We start from the raw sequence: 18,113 nt of genomic DNA on the forward strand, positions 1-18,113 counted from the left end.
ACAATGGCCGATACAAATCCAGTGGCCTGGAGTCCATGGGGATTTCCCTTGGTACTGGGACTGCTATCCCACCGATCCTACTCCGATGCATCCGAGAGGCGGGATTCAGCATTGCTCTGTTTGGCGCCCAACCCTGACTCTGGTACCGAGCCAAGTACCAACACAAAAGACGTGGGCCTGTGGGACGTAATAGGGGCACAAGAAGAGGAAGCTTCACCTCCAGTTCAGGCCTCTTGCTCTTCCTTCCTAGATGCCACAAGATGACTTTAGAGCCCATCAAGATCTTCTAAATCAAGATCTTCTAAAGAGGGTAGCTTCTAACTGCGCGCTAGAGATTGAGGTACTCAAGGAGTCTTTGCATAGCCTCATTGACATCTTGTCTGTAGCAGCCCCATCTAAAGTGGCCCTACCCATCAACAAGGCCACTATGGGTCCAGTCAGAGCCCTGTGGCAGACCCCATCTTCTCTCCCTCACTTCAAAGAAGGCAGAGAAGAAATACTACATGCCGGCCAAGGGGTACAAATATTTACATTCTCACCTTTCTTCCGTGTTCCTAGCAGCCAATGAGAGACAGACAGACAAGGCCAGGCAAGCGCTACCCCCAAACAAAACGACTCAAAGAAGCTAGGGTTGTCTGGCAGAAAAATTTATTCAATACAGCTTTGTATTTCTAACCAGCAAGCTGTGCATGGAAGGTATAATGACAATATGTGGGACTCTGTAGCAAAATTTAAAGACTCGCTGCATCAGGACTCCAGGCAAGAGTTTTCTTTCCTTTTAGATAGATATTAGTTAGTATACAAGGTGTTTCTTGTTCACTGGGAGGCTATGTCCGGTTCTACCAGTTTCAGATGTTGTCTGTCATGCCCGGAGGCAATCCCAGTAAGCGGTGGGCACTCCTCGTGCATCTGTTGCCTTGGGAAATCACACATTGCCCAGAAGATTAAGGTCTGTCTGGCATCGAAATCTAGCACTAGAAAAGACAGGGAGGTCAAACTTAGTCTCCTCCCCGGCTTCTGACCCAGGCCCAGAGACTGTGTCTGTCATCACCCTCCACCTCCCTCCCCCCCCACCCACCCACCCTCACATACACCGGTCTGTGAGCAAACCAGCTGCCTTCACTGTCTCTGAGCACTCCTCCAAGGCATCTAAGAGGAAGACGCAAGACTCCTCTCATAAGTCTTCCCAAGACTGTGCCTCAAATTTACCAGGTAGGGAATCTACCTTGAAAAAGCCAAAGTTCTCAGTGTCTTCGGCTACTTTAGCACCATCCACACTCCAGTCAGGTACACGCAAGGCTGCTGGTTCCTCCGGTACGCAGGGCACTTCTAGACTGAAAGATGGCAAAGTCTTGGGCCCGGAGAGACCATTGGTACTGTTAGTGGACCAAGGGGACAAGAAGAGCTCCTCTGCTTCCTTGGTACCAAAGAAGCCTACTCAGGCTCTGACTGCATTTCCTTTGGAGTGGCTGAGACTTATGGTACTATCAGCTCCCTTGATCACTAATACCTTGGTGCAGATCATGGATTTGGTAGTGATAGTATGCTTGGTACTGCAAGAGTTTTGTTTTCCCCAGGACCTGGGTGTATCTGAGGTGCCCAGTTCTCCACTCCTCCTCTCTGACATATTTTCGGTACTGGGGATATCAAGATTGCTGGAGGATCACCTGGTACCAACGGTTTCACCTCAGATTTCTCCAAGCACTCGACCATTCCATAGTGAGTTTGAGGAAGAGGATTCTGATGAAGACTTTGCTTTGGTATCCCAAATATTGATTTAGGGCTCTCCTCCTCACCTGTATAGAGGCCTCCTTTCCAAAAGTCTCTGATGAGGCTGTGACCACAAGGTCACAGCCACTACCTTGCTGGTGTGAGCACCCATGGATGCCCCCTCCTATGCCTTATGCACCTCCTCCTGGGCCATACTGGAACCCTTGGGCACCTCTCACCAACAACTTTCCAGGGCTTTGAGCATCACAGATTGCAAAGATAAGCAACCATCATTGCCTGCCCTCTCTAGGAGATCTGATCCTCAAAAAGAAACCTTTGAGGAGAAGGAAGCTAGAGCTGATGAAGAGGCATCTCCTCTAGCCAACAACTCCTCTTCATCTCTGGATGAAGTAGTCATGCCTCCTCCTCCATCTTTAGCAGATGATTTTAAACAGTTCCAGGATCTGATCACGAGAATTGGTGACTCCTTGCAGATCCCTCTTGAGGAGATTAAAGAACATAATTGTAAGTTGCTTGATATCCTTCATTCACCCTCATCTGCCCACATAACTTTGCCTGTCAACAAGGCCCTTTTGGACCACATTAAGATTGTCTGGCACACTTCAGCTATTATTCCACCTATCTACAAGGAAGTGGATAAGAAATATGCCCTGGAAGGCAGCACTATGCTAAATCCACGTCCCATGAAAAAGACCATAAGCATCTAGATGTATTTGGTAGAAAATCTTTTTTGTCAGCCTCCTTACAATTTAGAGTCACCCACTACCATGCATTAATTGTGAAATATAATCATGTAAATTACAGCACACTGAACTCTCTTTTGTTGATCGCCTACCAGCAGAGCATAGAGAGCAATTCTGGCAGTCATTGTGGAGGGCCAGCTACTTGCCAGAACATCTCAACAAGCCTCCCTTGATACTACCGCCCATTCTTTCTCTACTGCTGTAGTTATGAGAAGAGCTTTGTGGCTCCAGCTCTCTGGCTTTCCAAAATAGGGTAGAGGACCTTCCTTTTGATGGTCTAAACTGTTTGCAGACAGCATGGACAAATCTCTGTGCATGTTAAAGGACTCTAAGGCTATTTTGCATTCTCGTGGGACCTATATACCTGTCTACAAGAGAAGGTTTAGCAAGTCCCAAACGGTTCAGAGATCCCATCCTGCCCAATTCCTGACATCGCAGTGGCTCAAAAGAGACAGAAATTCCAGAGTAGGAAACCATCCACCTCTCAGCCTTCCACCTCACATCTTTCTTCCTCCAAGGAGCAACTTTGACTGGCTGGTTGAGGGCCTGAATTACGATTTTCATCCTTAGCAGCTGCACCAATTCACCTGCCTCCTCCCTTTGGCAACTGGGGAAGACTTCATGTGGTCTTGAGAGTCGATTACTACGGATAAGTGGGTTTTGGAGACCATCTCCAAAGGGTACATGTCCATGTTAAATCCAGTTTTGGAGATGGAATCCACTAGATTGTATCCAGCATATTTAGTTGATTTTCACTGTTATTACAGTCTGTTTAAACAGTTAATCTCAGACTCATGTCTGAGGCTGATATTTCTGTAGTCTGCAATATCCATCTTTGTTCATAGAGAGATTTTGGTGCACAGCTAGTGTTTCCTATTGGTACCTTAATCCCCCTCTCTGCTGCTTCTATTCATTAACAGCAGAGCTGCTAGAACACAGCCAGATACATGCATGTGGTTAGAACATGCAAGCTGCAGTCTCAGAGCACGTGGGACTCACTGTCAGGGTCTCACTACTATGTCTTTCCTTCACTTATTTTGCTAAGTGTTTCTCATTCATTCATTTCTCTCTTTTCTTTCCATTCAGAACCCAGACCTGAAGTCCGTTGCTCCATCTCAAGGCCCTAAAGCTGGAGGAACCTGCCTTACCCTGCTAGGCTCCAAGCTGCTGACTGGGCGCCCCAGTGAGATCAGCGTTCTAATTGGAGACTTCCCTTGCGACATGTAAGAGCTGCTGTCTAGTTGCAGATTGTAACTGTAAGCAAAGTGTCATGTGCCATTCCCTTCACATTTGGCCCAGGCTTATCACTAGAAAGCACTTCAGCCATTCACTCGAGCAGCAACGATGGCTAGCTCAGAAATTTTGTCCTGAGTGCTTCTGTTTGTAAGGGTAGTAGATGGGACACAAGGCCTTTAAGAAGGTGGATGTTAAACCTGAGAACAAGCTGGGGGGATGCTTGGAGCTCTTTCAGCAAAATGAAGGGCGCAGCATTTCAGATAATGTTTCTGCAATAGCTGTGTTAACCCTTTATTGGTTTCTCCTCTGTGTGTCTCTTAGTCTCTCTGAGATGCAGGAGAATCAGCTACAGTGTCAGACAAGCCCCAGTAACATGTCTGTGGAGCTTCCAGTAACTATCAAATATGGACACACGGAACGGAGATTAGAAGGTTTCCTCTTCAAATACACTCTGGATCCCAATATCACTTTTGCAGAGCCAGCCAAGAGCTTCCTCAGGTACTGAGAGATGCACCCCTGGCACTGCAAGTGCACCACTCTTCCCACAGGGCATCAAGGATACTGAGAGCTGTGCATGCTCACACACTCCCACAGCAGGTACCAGAGCATTAACTGTGTGTATATGGATGTCTAAGCAGTCTTACTGCACTCATCACCTTAGTATCTGAGCATGTGGGTAGAGTGAGTCCTGACTTGTGCACTGAGCCATCGGATGGATGCATTCCCTACAAAGGTTGGCACCAACCATAGGTCGGGGATGACTCAGCTCAGGGGTTGTTATATGGTGACTAAATATGTGACTCTGACTGCTTCTGTGTGTTGCAGTGGTGGGAGAGTGATCCGAGTTCATGGACATAACCTAGATGTTGTACAAAATCCAAAGATCCGGATTACGGTTTCACCATCAGAACGCCGCCGGCGAGGGCTGGGGAGATGGCGTAGGATCATGCCAGAAACCAAGTGCCCACAGAATGCTCTGTGCAGCATCCAGCAGGTATCTTGTGCTGGCAAAGCATGCAATAGAATTGAGGCTGAAGGCCTCTGTCAGTGCTGCTGACCTAATGGCCAGAGGTCTCCTATATCAGAGGCTCTTGTGCCCCTTGTTATAGCCTTCTTGAGTCCTACAAACTAACTGTGAACATGAGAAACAAAAAGTCTTCCTTGGTGAAATATTGTCCTCCAAATTCAAAGTTTAACACCTCCTTCCTCACTTTGTAAAGTGCCAGCTCCCAAATCCCCATCTCTCCCCAGAGCCTGTGCAGAAACTTCCAGTGTGGGAGACAGAAATGACATGACAGGTACAGAAGGCATGAGGAAATCTGCAATTACATTGTGAGTCCTGGCTGCACAGTGCCCCCACAAAAATAGACTGCACCCTATCCTAGCATGGCTCTGCCTTAGCAATACCAAGGCCCTGCCCCACACAGAGAGATGACAACAAAATTCAAGTTAAATGAAGTTGTTATACCCACAATTCTGCCTGCCATTTAGAGCACCTCACCTGCCGCCATGACTACCCCAGAAGAAGAGTTCCTGTGAGAAGCTGCTCTAGTGTCTCAGACTGTATAGAGTCCATATCAGTAGGGGCTCCAATGTAGTAGGATTTCATTTAACAGCCTGATAGCCATAGTACAACACCAAGCTGGACCTCCACTGCTGCACATGTGCTCTACATTTGTGAGGATATGTGCAGCAAAGGAGGGCTTGGTGCACATCCTCACTTCCTCTGAAATGCTGATCTCTGCCCATCCCCTACCAAATCTTACTGCACAGTTGGCAGATTGCGTTGTCAGGTGGCCACTTTTCTCTGAAATAGGTGGTGTTGCATTATTATACTCATTTAAAAAGCACTCATGACCATGGGGTGAATCTTTCTGGGTATACTAGATACATCCTGGATTGCCACCTAACAGGATGCAGGACCGGTCAGGCCATTGATCTGCTCTGTTGTGACAATTCATATGCTTTATTGAAAGCCATATTTCCCCATCATTCTGGACAGATATTATTTGTGACTATGAATTCCAGTGGGAGAACAGAGACTATCTGATATATTTAGATATTAATGTTTTGCCATGTTTACAAAATGTAAAAACATTGCAACAAAAGGAACAAAAATCATTGATAAATCGAAGCAGCAGCATCCTCAGCCCCTTAGAAGTATGGAGCTTCCCAGGCAGCTGAACCACGGAAAACCCCAGTGAACACATGGGCTTTGCAACTGGCCACAAAAGTAAATAAACGTGTTTTGTCAGATCAATGGGGCTGTGAATGCTAGAGCTCAGAGCTCTCTATGAGGAATGCCCTGCCCCGAAGAGTTGGGAGACCACTAAAATCACCTGGAGAGTCCCTTAAAGTTCAGACTTGTCCTCTGCGTCTGGGATGAGTGACTGGGATGGCACCTAGACAGGGTGAGTGCAAGGGATCCCTGTGCTCTGCTTTACACTTGTCTCACAAAACCCTGATGATGAGATGCCACAAGGGAGCAGGAGTGTTAGAACAGAGGCTGACTTATTCTTTCAGATTCCTGACTCTCTTCCCTTCTGCTCCTAGTTTGAAGAACTGTGTCTCATTAACTCCTCCTACCTTATCCTGTGTAAAACTCCGGCCATTAACCTGCTGTTGCGGATTGTCCAGGTCAAACTGGAATTTATTCTGGATAATCTAAGCTTCGATTTCAAGTCCTTGCATCCCTCACCCTTCTCCTATGAAGTTAATCCAATCCTGAAACCCCTGAATGCTGAGGACCCTGCCAAACCATATAGGCACAAGCCAGGAAGTGTCATCTCTGTGGAGGTAAGGCTACAACCAGCTCAAAATCTCAATAAACGCCACATAAACCTACTTCCTAGGTGATGGCCTGGGACTGTTCTGATATCCCGGCAGTGCTGTAGGTCTTAATGGCACTTCACTGGCATACGGTAAGACGGGCAATCCCTGCTTTTAGCCTACAGACTGAAGGAGATACAATATGACACACAATGAGAAATGGTCGACAGCTGGGGAAGGCGTGCAACAAAAAAGAGCCCTGTGCTGTGTGCATAGCTTGTTAGTGCCATGCATTGTTGTCTGAGGGTTCTATGGGGCTCGAGAAGAGCAATTAGAAATAAAACGGCAATACAGAACAAATGGGAAAAAGGGGAAATAGACAGCAATTGATAGCAATTAGAAGTTATGAAGTGTAGAAAATTGATTGGAAAGATAAAGACATCAGGGAAGAATCTATGACAGGGGAGATGAAGGACATGAAAGGGTGTTTAAATATATAAGGAACAACAAATCCTAGCAATGGTATAGGCCCATTACTAGATGGAGATGGTATAACTGTTAATAATGATGCTATCATGGAACGACTTGCCCTTGAAGGGGAGTTGTGTCCAGCTTCGCCTGTGACAGATCAGCTACTCTCCCAATTGGTTATGATTGGCTAGGTATCATGTGACCCTGTTAAATTCTTAGGCCCGGCTGATGTGCCTACTGAGAGCTTAGTTAGTAGTGGAAGCTGCAGAAGAGCAGTTGGCTTCTCTGCTAGGTGCTGTGGAAGGATAACTTCCAGACAGATGGTCTGGAGGAGGACTGAAGAGCAGCAGGAGAGAGACAGACTCTTGCAGTAGGCTCTGAGATAGGCAAAGGGGAAAGCCACTGGGACCTATAGCCTACAGTGGGCTCAGGAACTGTTTGTGTTTGAGGTTTTGCATTTTTAGGATAAAACTGTGTCTGGAAGAAGACTCTGGATCAGGAGGCCAGCTGCATACAGAGTATGAAAAGGAGTGTTAACTAAATTTGTCTGTTCTGTATTTGGAAAGAAACAGGATGATGTACTCATATCACATGAAGATGTTGAACTGCTTTCCTGTTCATTAGTAACTAAAGAAAATGGTAAACAATATCTCCTAGGGATAAACATGTTTAAGCCACCAGCCCCGGATAATTTGCACTTAGGAACGGTAAAATAAGTGACTGAGGAGATCTCCGTCCCACTGATGTTAATTTTTAATGAATATTGGAATAGTGGGGAAATTCGAAAAGACTGAAGAGTGCTAGGGCTGGTCCACACTACGGGGGGAAATCGATCTTAGATACGCAACTTCAGCTACATGAATAACGTAGCTGAAGTCGAATATCCAAGATCGGATTACTCACCCGTCCTCACCGCGCGGGATCTATGTTCGCAGCTCTCCCTGTCGATTCCGCAACTCCGTTGGGGTTGATGGAGTTCCGGAATCGATATAAGCGCACTCGGGGATTGATATATCGCATCTAGATGAGACATGATATATCGATCCCCGAGCAATCGATTTTAACCCGCCGATACGGCGGGTAGTCTGGACGTAGCCCAAGTGTTGTGCCAGTAGTCAAAAAGCGCAAATGGGATGATTCAGGTAACTATAGGTCAGTTAAGCTGATATCAGACCTGGACAAATAATGAAAAAGCTGATATGGTATTCAATTTATTAACAATTAAAAGATAAGAATATAATTAGTGCCAGTCAACATGATTTTATGGAAAATAGATCTGTGGTGCGGCTTTGCCGCAGTTCATCTCTCAGCGAGGCTGTGGCTCTCGCTCTAGTCCGCCAGCCGTCGGCTCTGCGGTCGTGGGGGGAGAATAATGCAGACTCGGTTAGGGGCTCAGGCCGTTGGAGCGGGGGCTGAGTCAATAGTCAAATGGCGGCCCAGGCCCTAGGTCAAGGCAGGGTAGCCAGCAGACAGTCAGAGACTCAGGCCTTTAAGCAGGGGCCGAATCAGTAGTTACATAACAGAAGGTCCTAGCCTCTCCAGGCCAGGGAAAAGCAGGAGTCTGCCACCCAAGGAGTGGGTGGCAGGGGGGACGCAGGCCCTCCCTCTCCACTGCGTCCCAGCCTGGGGCCCTAGCAGCAGCAAAGACTCACTGCCATCAGTGGAGATCCTGGCCGCACAACACTGACATAGGTTAAGGCAGTGCTGCAGCCAGATGGGTCAGCTGCCCCCGGTCTACTTCCGCACTCCCCCTCGTAGGGTACCTGGGTCGTGCTCGCGTCCTCGGCTGTCTCGAACAGCATCGGTTCCTTGGGGTAGGCAGTGAAGGGCAGGCTCAGCTCCTCCTCTGGGTAGCTGGCACGGGGAAGGCTCAGCTCCTCCTCGGGGTAGCGAGCGCGGGGCAGGCTCGGCCAGTCCTCCTCGGGGTAGCGAGCGCGGGGCAGGCTCGGCCAGTCCTCCTCGGGGTAGCGAGCGCGGGGCAGGCTCAGCTGGCTGGGTGCAAGCTCCAGCTGGCTGCAGCCTGCTGCTGTCTCCCAAGAGGGAGCTCGGTCGCCGACATCTGGCCTCTGCTGCAGCTGGTTTTTCACTGAGCTCTGCGGGTGAGCTTTTATACTTCCGGGTCTGCGCCGTGACCTCTGCTCACGTTGGTGTTAGGGGAGGCTCGTCTCTCAGCGGGTCTGTGGGGTATCCCACTGCTTCGCTGCAAGGTCTTATCAAACAAACCTGATTTCATTCTTCGAGATTACAGGTTTGGTTGATAAAGCTGTAATATACTTAAACTTTTTACAGCACTTGTCTTCGTACCTCGTCACATTCTGATTAAAAAATTAGAACCATACAATATCAACAAAGCACATATAAGAATTGTAGTTGTCATGAGGAATCATTACTGAATGGCAGACTTTATAGTGGGGTTCTTCAAAGGGTCTGTACTAAGTCTGGTGCAATTCATCTGAGATTGGAGAGTAAATATAAAATCACTACAGATAAAATTTGCAGCTGACACAAAGATTGACAATGTGTTAAATAATGATGAGGCCAGGGCAGTCGTACACAGCAATCTGGATCACTTGGTAAGCTGGGCCCGTTCAAGCAAAATGCATTTTAATAGAGCCAAGTGCAAAGACAGTATCCTGGAAAGCAGTGACTCTGGAAAGAATCTCAGAGTCCTAGTGAACAAGGAATTGAACCTGAGCTCCCAGTGCAATGCTGGGGCAAAAAGGACTAATGTGATCCTTGGCTGTACAAACGGAGGGAGGTGATTTTATCTCTGTATACGGCATTGGTGAGATTGATACTGGAATACTGCATGCAGTTCTGATGTCCACATTTTAAAAAGATTTTGGAAAAAATGGAGAAGGCACAGAGAAGAGCCACAAAAATTATTAGAAGGGTCGAGAAAATAGATTGCAGTGAGAGACTTAAAGAGCTCTACATGTTTATTAAAAAGAAGCTTGAGAGATGACATGACTACAGTGTATAAGTACCATCACAAGGAAAAATTACCCAGTACTAAAGGGCTCCTTAATCTAGCAGAGAGAGACAGAAAAAGAACGAATGGCTGGAATCATGGAATCATAGAATATTAGGGTTGAAAGAGACCCCAGGAGGTCATCTAGTCCAGTCCCCTGCTCAAAGCAGGACCAACACCAACTAAATCATGGAAGCTGAAGCTAGACCCATTCCAATCAGAAATTAGGCACACATTTTTAACAGTGACATTCTATAATGATGGATGAGATTTTTTTATGTAGGCCTTTTTCTTATTTGAATATCTGCAGGTTTGGTTTTCCATCATCTCCAGTGCAGAGGATGCCTGTTCATGCATAGCACCTTCATCTTCTTAGGGTTTCATGCCGCCTGCTCCCAGATGGCAAGCTTACTTCCTGGTGAGATTAGGGAGAGAGTTAATAGGGCATTTGTAGAACTCTCAGCTTGCCCTGTTGTGACTGACCTGTTAAATCCTGTGCAGCCCCTCTAAAGCGAGGGGTTATGCAGAGCTGCCTTCCCAGAGAGGCCCAGGTTTTATATCCATTTCCACTTGTATTCTAGGGTGAAAATCTGGACCTGGCCATTTTCAAGGAGGAAGTGGTGGCCATGATTGGGGAAGGGGTCTGTGTTGTAAAAACCCTAACAAGGAATCATCTGTACTGTGAACCTCCGTCCGAGCAGCCAGCTCCACAACATCGCACAAAGCCGGAGGGAACAGACTCGCTCCCAGAGTTTACAGTAAGAGCTCAGCTAAGCAGCAGAGACAGCAGTGGGTGTGGGAGTGTAAATACTGAAACAGTGGGAGAAGAGATCTACAAAGCAATAAAAACCCCGCAGCAATGAGTCTCAGAGCCTGGGTTAACTGACTGTGCTCGTTCTATGCTCTTCACTTCCCCTGGCTGAGAGACCCAGGGCTCTGAGACCCTTTTCACCTTCCCTGGGTTTCAGCACTGCTGTTTTTTGCTCCATAGCGTGAGCCGAAGTCAGTTGACCTGTGCCTTGAGACTTGCTGCTGCGGGTCTTTTATTTGCAGAGGCACTAGTGGTGGGGGAGGAGGAGGCGGAGGTGCAGGTGGTGGGGAAAGGGGGAAATGGAGATGGGGGAGGGGGAGGTGGTAGGGAGACAGGTTCTGGTGGGGAGGGAGGGAAGAGACAAACACTGATGGTGGTGAGGAAAAGGAAGATGGAGGCATTAGTGGGGGGAAGGGAGGATGGAGGCACTGGTGGGGGGAAGGGAAGATGGAGGCACTGGTGGGGGGAGGGGAAGAGGAACACAGAGGCACTGGTGCGGGAGAGGGAGAGTCGAGGGCGCTGGTGGTAGGGGAGAGGGGGAGACAGAGGTGCTTGTTGTGGTGCTGATAGTGGTGTGGGGTAGGGCAGGACAGTCAAACATTCCCCTTGGAGTCCATGACTCACTCTGCAGGATGAGGAGAGTCTGATGTGCTGATCTTGCCTGGGCTTGCATTTCTTCTGCAGGTGCAGATGGGGAATTTGAACTTCCTGCTGGGCAGAGTGCAATATGACACAGAGAGCCAACTCACCTTCCCCCTGGAGGCCCAGATTGGCTTGGGTGTTGGAGCCTCCTTTGTTGCTTTGATTGTCCTGATCATTGTCTTCATCTACAGGTGAGAAGTGCCTGAGGGTGTGTCTATGCTGCCTCTGGAGGGATAATTGCAGATCTGGAAGGCATACCCAGCCTAACTGCAATCTTGCTGAAAATAGCAGTGAAGACATGGCTGCCCAAGCTTCAGCAACATGAGTATGTACCCAGGTCCCTGGGTGTCTTGCACTGCCCATGCTGAAGCCTGTGCCACTGCCTCTTCGCTGCTATTTTTAGCATGCTGGCCAGCTTAAAGCTAGCATGGGTATGCCTAGCTTAGCTGCAAGCACACCTTGGATTGTTTGTAGACGTACCTTCAGTGATGGTTTGCAGGATCTTTTGGCACCCTGATCACCTTCAACAGGAATGTCCAATGGGCACAGCTAGGTCTCTACATTTGGGACCTAATTTAGTCCCTCAGTTTTCCTTACTTTGGGTGAGACTCTGCAGCCTTCCCATTGGACTTCAGAGGGTGCAGATTTGGCCTTGGTGACAGACCTCCCACCTGAAAGGCCACTTGCCTCTGGAGTTCAGAGTTTGCAAGTAAACCTCAGACACACCTTCCAGTGTAAGCTGAGGGTTTGCAGAAGGATTTATGCCACTGGCCTCTGCTCTTGGGTGTTATGGTCTATCCAATGTTCAGAAATACCTCCCCCTATTTTGCTCCCTCTTGGGGCACATGGATTTACTATGACAGACCCTCCTTTGCCACCACTACCAACTCCACAGTTGAGATCTTCCGGAGGAGCCGATGGAAAGAGAAGGCAGGCCCTAAGTTCATTTCCAAAAAATGCTACAGATAAAAAATTAGTTAGACGCATGGTTGAATTTTATGGAAGCCCCCAATGATGCACTTAGGATTGCCTCCATATAAGACATAACACAGAGTCGGAAACTGGAAACCAGAGAGTTGCTCCTGTGCAGAAGGTGATCACATAGTCTGGTCTAAAAAAGACTGTCAGCCTGGGAGTTCCAGTGTAGGATGCTGTTATTAGCAGGTTGGTCTGGAGCAGCCTGGAGTTATTAGCCAGGAAGTTTGTCCCCTCTTGAGGAGCAAGGATGAGTTTGAGGCCTCAAAAGGGAGAGGCTACTCCATTCTTCTGAAGAGGATGGGCCCCTCAAGCCCAACTTGTGATCCAGCTCTGCGCTAGCTTCTTTTGCCCAGTCAGCCCTCTGTTCTTTAGCATATGTGGTAAGGCCCATCCGTTTCTCAGTTTGAGGAACAGTTTGAGGGAACATCTTTTCCCTTGAGATGTGTAGACATGGGGTAGTTTAGAAACCAAAATCTAAATTAAGTTAAATTAAACTCAGCCTGATGGAAATCCCATCTGCAGTGAGTCAGCCGGGTGGTCTCCAGCTCTCCTTCCCATTACAGGAGGAAGAGCAAACAGGCTCTAAGGGATTACAAGAAAGTTCAAATCCAGTTGGAAAATCTGGAAACAAGTGTTCGGGACAGATGCAAAAAAGAGTTCACAGGTAAGAGAACTTCCCTCCCCTGCAGCTGCAAATAGAGGTGTTGGGGAACCATTTCTGGCCCTTCCATCTGTCCCAGACCCTATGGACCTTGTCTCAGTAGCTGCCTCTGTGTGAACAATCATACACCTTCCCATGTCAGCGTGTTAAAGTGTACAGCCAAATTCTGCTCAGGTGCCCACATGCCCTTGAGGTCAGTGGAGTGGCACTTGTGTAACTGGGAACAGAGTTTGGCCTATACTGATCTCTGCAGTTCTTCATCTGGAACATCAGAATTTAGAGATGGGATCATTAGTGTCCCCCTTTATCCACAAACTGCAATTCTATCACTAGCAGCAAGGAGCACGGGGAGGGGAGGACACTAGAAGCTACAGGAGAGACTATTACTGATTTTTAGTTAGAGGTGGAAAGCAATGAGATACATGAAAGTCATGGTGCTGCAGTGACTGTATAATACTGTGTCTCTGTCCTGTGATACCGCCTATTATCATTGAGCCTGACTAAACGCCAGGCCAGTCCTTTAATAAACATCATCCTTTAGCAATCACTAGTTTGCTTAGTAGAGCTTTTTCTGCTTTTTTTAAACTCAGATGATGTCCCCCAGGTGTAAACAAAAATAACAACCTGTTAGACTTTCCAGTCCCTCCCCAGGAGCCAGGGCTGGAGAGCTCCCTACAGAACATTTGCCAGTGTTCCAAACAGTCTAGTTTTAAATGCCCCACATGACAGGGCTTCCACTCCTTCCTTTTGGAGAGGATTCCACAGGATGAAGCATCTCACTGATATTTAGCTTGTCTGTTTCCTTTGTCAATTCCATCCCATTTGATCTAGTTACCTCCCAGCCCACAGCCCCATGTTCCACGCTCTGGGACACACTTTGTAACACAGAAGCTCCCTTTATTTTCAGACCTGATGACGGAGATGATGGATCTCACCAGTGACCTCGTTGGTACCGGAATCCCCTTCCTAGATTACAGATCCTACGCAGAACGCATTTTCTTTCCAGGACACCGTGAGTCACCACTGCAGAGGGGCCTGGACATGCCTGAGTGTCGGCGGCAAACAGTGGAGCAGGGCTTGGTGCAGCTCTCCAACCTCCTCAACAGTAAACTCTTCCTTACCAAGGTAACATCCCTTCCTTAGTTGCCTGCAGTAACTGGCTCCTGTGCCATTTCACAGGCAATTGTTGCCAAGAGAGACATAAGGGACTGTGAGCTCCCTTACAGCATTCTTTAAAGTGCCTCCTGATGGAAAGCAAGAGACTGGAATAGCTGGATGTTCCCCATATCTACAACACCTCTTACTGGGAAAGTCCATAGCTGTGGTTACCCTATTTTAATAGATTAGAGCATTCGTTCATCTTTGACACTCTCTCTCTCTCTTTAGTTTATCCACACTCTAGAAATCCAGCGCACATTCTCTCCAAGGGACCGGGCCTATGTGGCATCGCTTCTCACTGTCTCATTGCATGGGAAGCTAGAGTACTTTACTGACATCCTAAAGACTCTTTTGAATGACCTCGTTGAGCAGTATGTGGCCAAGAACCCAAAGCTGATGTTGCGAAGGTGAGTGAGTGATTCAGTAATAGTCTCTCTGTCTTCAGGCTGGTTCCTGGACAGAACTTTTCTTGGCTGTCATAGAGCTCCATAATCCCTCTGTAGTAACAATGAGACAATGTGCTGTGCAGCAGATACAGATCCACTAGGTGTCCAGACAAGAAGCTCTACCAAAGAGGAGGCAACAGAAATCAGAAATCCCAGCTGTAGACAGTGATGAGACAGAGCAAGAATCCTTCATTCAGATCCTCCTTCCTCTATGTTCATGCTATACACTGAACTCCCTTTTTTCTGCCCCCATTTCCCTTTTTCAGCTTCTCTACCATGTGGTCATTCTTCTGTCTCCCCTTGCCCTGGGCTATGCTGAGCCCTTAGCCAACCTTCATATCCCTTCCTGTCTTGTCAAGCACAATTCCCTTTTGATGGTTGCTTATATCATCGCTTTCTAAGTGTCACTGGGTCTGCAACGCTGTGGGCAGACACTTTCTCAAGGAAGCAGAGCCATGGCGCCCCTATCATTTGGCACCTTCACTAGCTTCCTGCCCTTCTCTGAATCCTGTTCTGAATTGTTTCCCTGGTTTTCAAAGCTCTCCAGGGACTGGCATCTACTCACCAGCTTCCTGCCTTCTGACTCCTGCCACTCTAATCTTATCCCCTTCTGGTCCTTTCCTGCAACAATTAGAGGTGACATTTAATTTGTGCTCCCTCTTCTGTCTAGGTCACTTCTCCTTTGCTGCTGAGTCATTTCACACAAGAAGTACCTTGAAATCTCCCTGTGGGTCTGTGTGTGATGTTGTGGGGGGCAGGGAGCTTGGACTGTGGGTCTGTGTGTGATATTGTAGGGGAGGAGCTGGGATGTGGGTCTGTGATATATTGTGTTATATTGTGGGGGCAGGGAACTGGAACTATGGATTTATATGTGATATTGTGTTATATAGCATGTGGGATCTTCTGGGACTGAGGGGCTGAGTAGAATATTGTGTGAGGGAGGGGCTGGAACCAGGGCTTTTAGGGAAGCATTTTTGCCATAGAGTGGATGAGGAGGTGTGCAACGAGCCACCTGGAGAGACACAAGTCTCAGTGGGAATTTTTTGTCAGATCTCATCCTCCCAATTCCCAGATATTAGCTTCACGCCAGGGTTTTGTAGCAGGTGCTGCTGGATGTTACAGGGCAGCATGCATAGGTGATTTCCTCATGAAGGCTGGGGTTTCTCACAGCATTCAGCATTGGCTTAACTCTGCTCCTGTTAAAGTTGTTGGGAGTTTAGCCCGTGATTTCAGTGGGAGCACAGTTAGGCCAGCGCTGAGCTTTTTCTAAACCCTGTTCCCTCTGCAATGAGCTGGTGGCATGATTGGTACCTTGCAAGAAATCTGGTCCTTTTATTCCTAAATCACACTTTCTATAGATCTGAGATATAGCTGAGGGGCATAGACACCTGACTGCCCTGTTGTGAGTTCTCTCCCATTGCAGGGAGTTGGAGATACAGCACAGAATTCTATGTTTGGGTCCTTCGGGCAGCCTGTAGAGGCATTAATGGCCTCTTGTGACTGCAGGTTAATTGCTTGCCTTACTGTTCACACACCAGAAGTTCTGTGCCTCATTCAGGCTGAAGCCTTGAAATTTGTACTCGGGTGGGGTCCTCAAATGGGCTTTGCCTAGAAAGCATGTCCTGATCCTTATCATCCACCCCACTCTCTGCTCTAGTGCCTCCCTGTGGAGGGTAACATACAGTAACCAGCCTGGGGTTCTCTTTCAGGACGGAAACAGTAGTAGAGAAGCTGCTCACCAACTGGATGTCCATCTGTCTGTATGCTTTTGTAAGGGTAAGAATTCTCCATCCCTGGGAAGAGTGGGGAAGCCAAGAGAAATGGAGACTAAAAGAATGCCCCAACCCTGCTGCACTAATATAGATCAGCAGTCTGAGCGCCTGCTAAAATGGTGTCACAAATTACCCTGTGTGCAGTGAGCAGGAAAGAAGAGCTGGGTTGCCCACAGCATAGATTGCACAGCATCCAGCACTCCATCAGCCTGTCTCATCTGCACTTTTCCACAAGCCTGCTGCCAAGGGCTGAGCTGGACTCTTGCATGCCCACATGTTGGTCCAGCAGAGACAGCCTGACCACTGTAGTGGCTGAGTGTCTCACACACGTTAGTGGGATGAGCTGCACAACACCCCTGTGCAGGAGGAAAGGTGTGAGCTTGTGTTGGGGTTTACAGACCCCACACACAGGCTAAGGCAGTGAAGGAACATTTGTGGGCCAAGAGGACCTTACCCCTTGGCAGCTGGTGAGCATGCTCCAAATGGAGGACCTGCGTAAAAGGAGACTCTGACAGTCAAGCAGGGGGATAGTGAAGGAGAGGCTGACTGTAGGGAGGATGCCAGATTGCTGCTTCTGGGAAAGAGCAGCCTACAGGAGAAGCGTCTGGACTGTGGGTAAGACCTGGCCAGAGGCCCCTGCTCCCTGACAATGGAGAACACCTGAACCCTGAGAAGTGAACTGAGAAGTCCCCATTTGGCTGTTTGAACTGTTGGGACTCATTGGGAACTCTGCTAGGGAGAGGCAGAGTGCTGTGACCACATCCCAAACTGAAGAGAGAATGAGGAGGTAGGAGTTGGCCCAGCGGAAGCTGGTCTGATGAATTGGCCAGAGGGTGCTGAAACACTCCTTGTCCCTTCCCCTCTAGGCCCTGCACTGAGACCTGGTGGAGAGGTCCCATGCCTCCATCTGGTTGGGAGAACCTGGGGCGCACTGGGGAATGAAGGACCATAACCCAGATGCTCGGTTTGTGGACTGCCTAGCAAGGCCATCCCAGACTTAGGGGAACAGCTGAGCCATAATCTGCCCCAAGGCCTATGCAGGCTTCCAAGTGAACCTGACTACAGACCTCCATTTTACAGATGAGGAAACTGAGGCCTAGTGTCTTGCCCCAGGTCACTCGGGGATGCTGTGGCACACATGGAATTGAATCCAGGTCTCAGGAATTCCAGTTCAGTGCCTTAGCCACCAGACCGTTTTTCCAGAACATGGAGCAGGGATGGGGTGGGTGGAACCTTCCGACTTGGATTCTTTGAGTTGCTTTGTTGACTGGTACCTTTGGCTATGCTCCTGGGCGTAAAGGAGTCCATGTTCTGAGGCCTGAGGTCACTGTCAGGCAAAATGAAAGTGACTTCTCTCAAGAGTTGAGCCTCTTTCTGTCTCTGCCAGGACTCTGTCGGGGAGCCGCTCTATATGCTCTTCCGGGGAATCAAGCACCAAGTAGATAAGGGACCAGTGGACTGGGTGACAGGGAAAGCCAAATACACCCTGAATGATAACCGCCTTCTGCGAGAGGATTTAGAGTACCGGACTCTGGTGAGAACTCCCTACTGCACATCTCTGTGCATTCTCTTCCCTCCTTGTTCTGTACCAATGAAACACCATCCTAATCCAGTGGTTCTCAACCTGTAGTAAACGGACCCCTGTGGGTCTGTGGACTATGTCTAATGGGTCAACGAAAGACTTAGACTGAAAACTAAGTGAACGGAATTCAACTATATATACT

The 18,113-nt window shown here is 48.3% G+C and overlaps 1 protein-coding gene across 13 annotated transcripts in view; it reads left to right on the forward strand.

Annotated features, from left to right (window-relative positions):
* PLXNB1 (plexin B1) overlaps positions 1-18,113 on the forward strand; it is a 244,001-nt gene that overhangs the window by 187,750 nt on the left and 38,138 nt on the right. For 12 of the 13 annotated variants that reach the window (XM_050959798.1, XM_050959796.1, XM_050959797.1 and 9 more), the window contains 11 exons: positions 3,561-3,697; positions 4,032-4,208; positions 4,536-4,704; positions 6,264-6,506; positions 10,503-10,679; positions 11,417-11,565; positions 12,916-13,016; positions 13,921-14,138; positions 14,400-14,578; positions 16,327-16,393; positions 17,777-17,923. In XM_050959798.1, coding sequence (XP_050815755.1) covers positions 3,561-3,697; positions 4,032-4,208; positions 4,536-4,704; positions 6,264-6,506; positions 10,503-10,679; positions 11,417-11,565; positions 12,916-13,016; positions 13,921-14,138; positions 14,400-14,578; positions 16,327-16,393; positions 17,777-17,923 — 1,764 coding nt within the window. The remainder of the gene's footprint in view (positions 1-3,560; positions 3,698-4,031; positions 4,209-4,535; positions 4,705-6,263; positions 6,507-10,502; positions 10,680-11,416; positions 11,566-12,915; positions 13,017-13,920; positions 14,139-14,399; positions 14,579-16,326; positions 16,394-17,776; positions 17,924-18,113) is intronic. The other variant, XM_050959801.1, reaches the window with a different exon arrangement.

Source organism: Gopherus flavomarginatus, chromosome 6 (genome assembly GCF_025201925.1).
Source record: "Gopherus flavomarginatus isolate rGopFla2 chromosome 6, rGopFla2.mat.asm, whole genome shotgun sequence".
Classification (NCBI taxonomy): domain Eukaryota; kingdom Metazoa; phylum Chordata; order Testudines; family Testudinidae; genus Gopherus; species Gopherus flavomarginatus.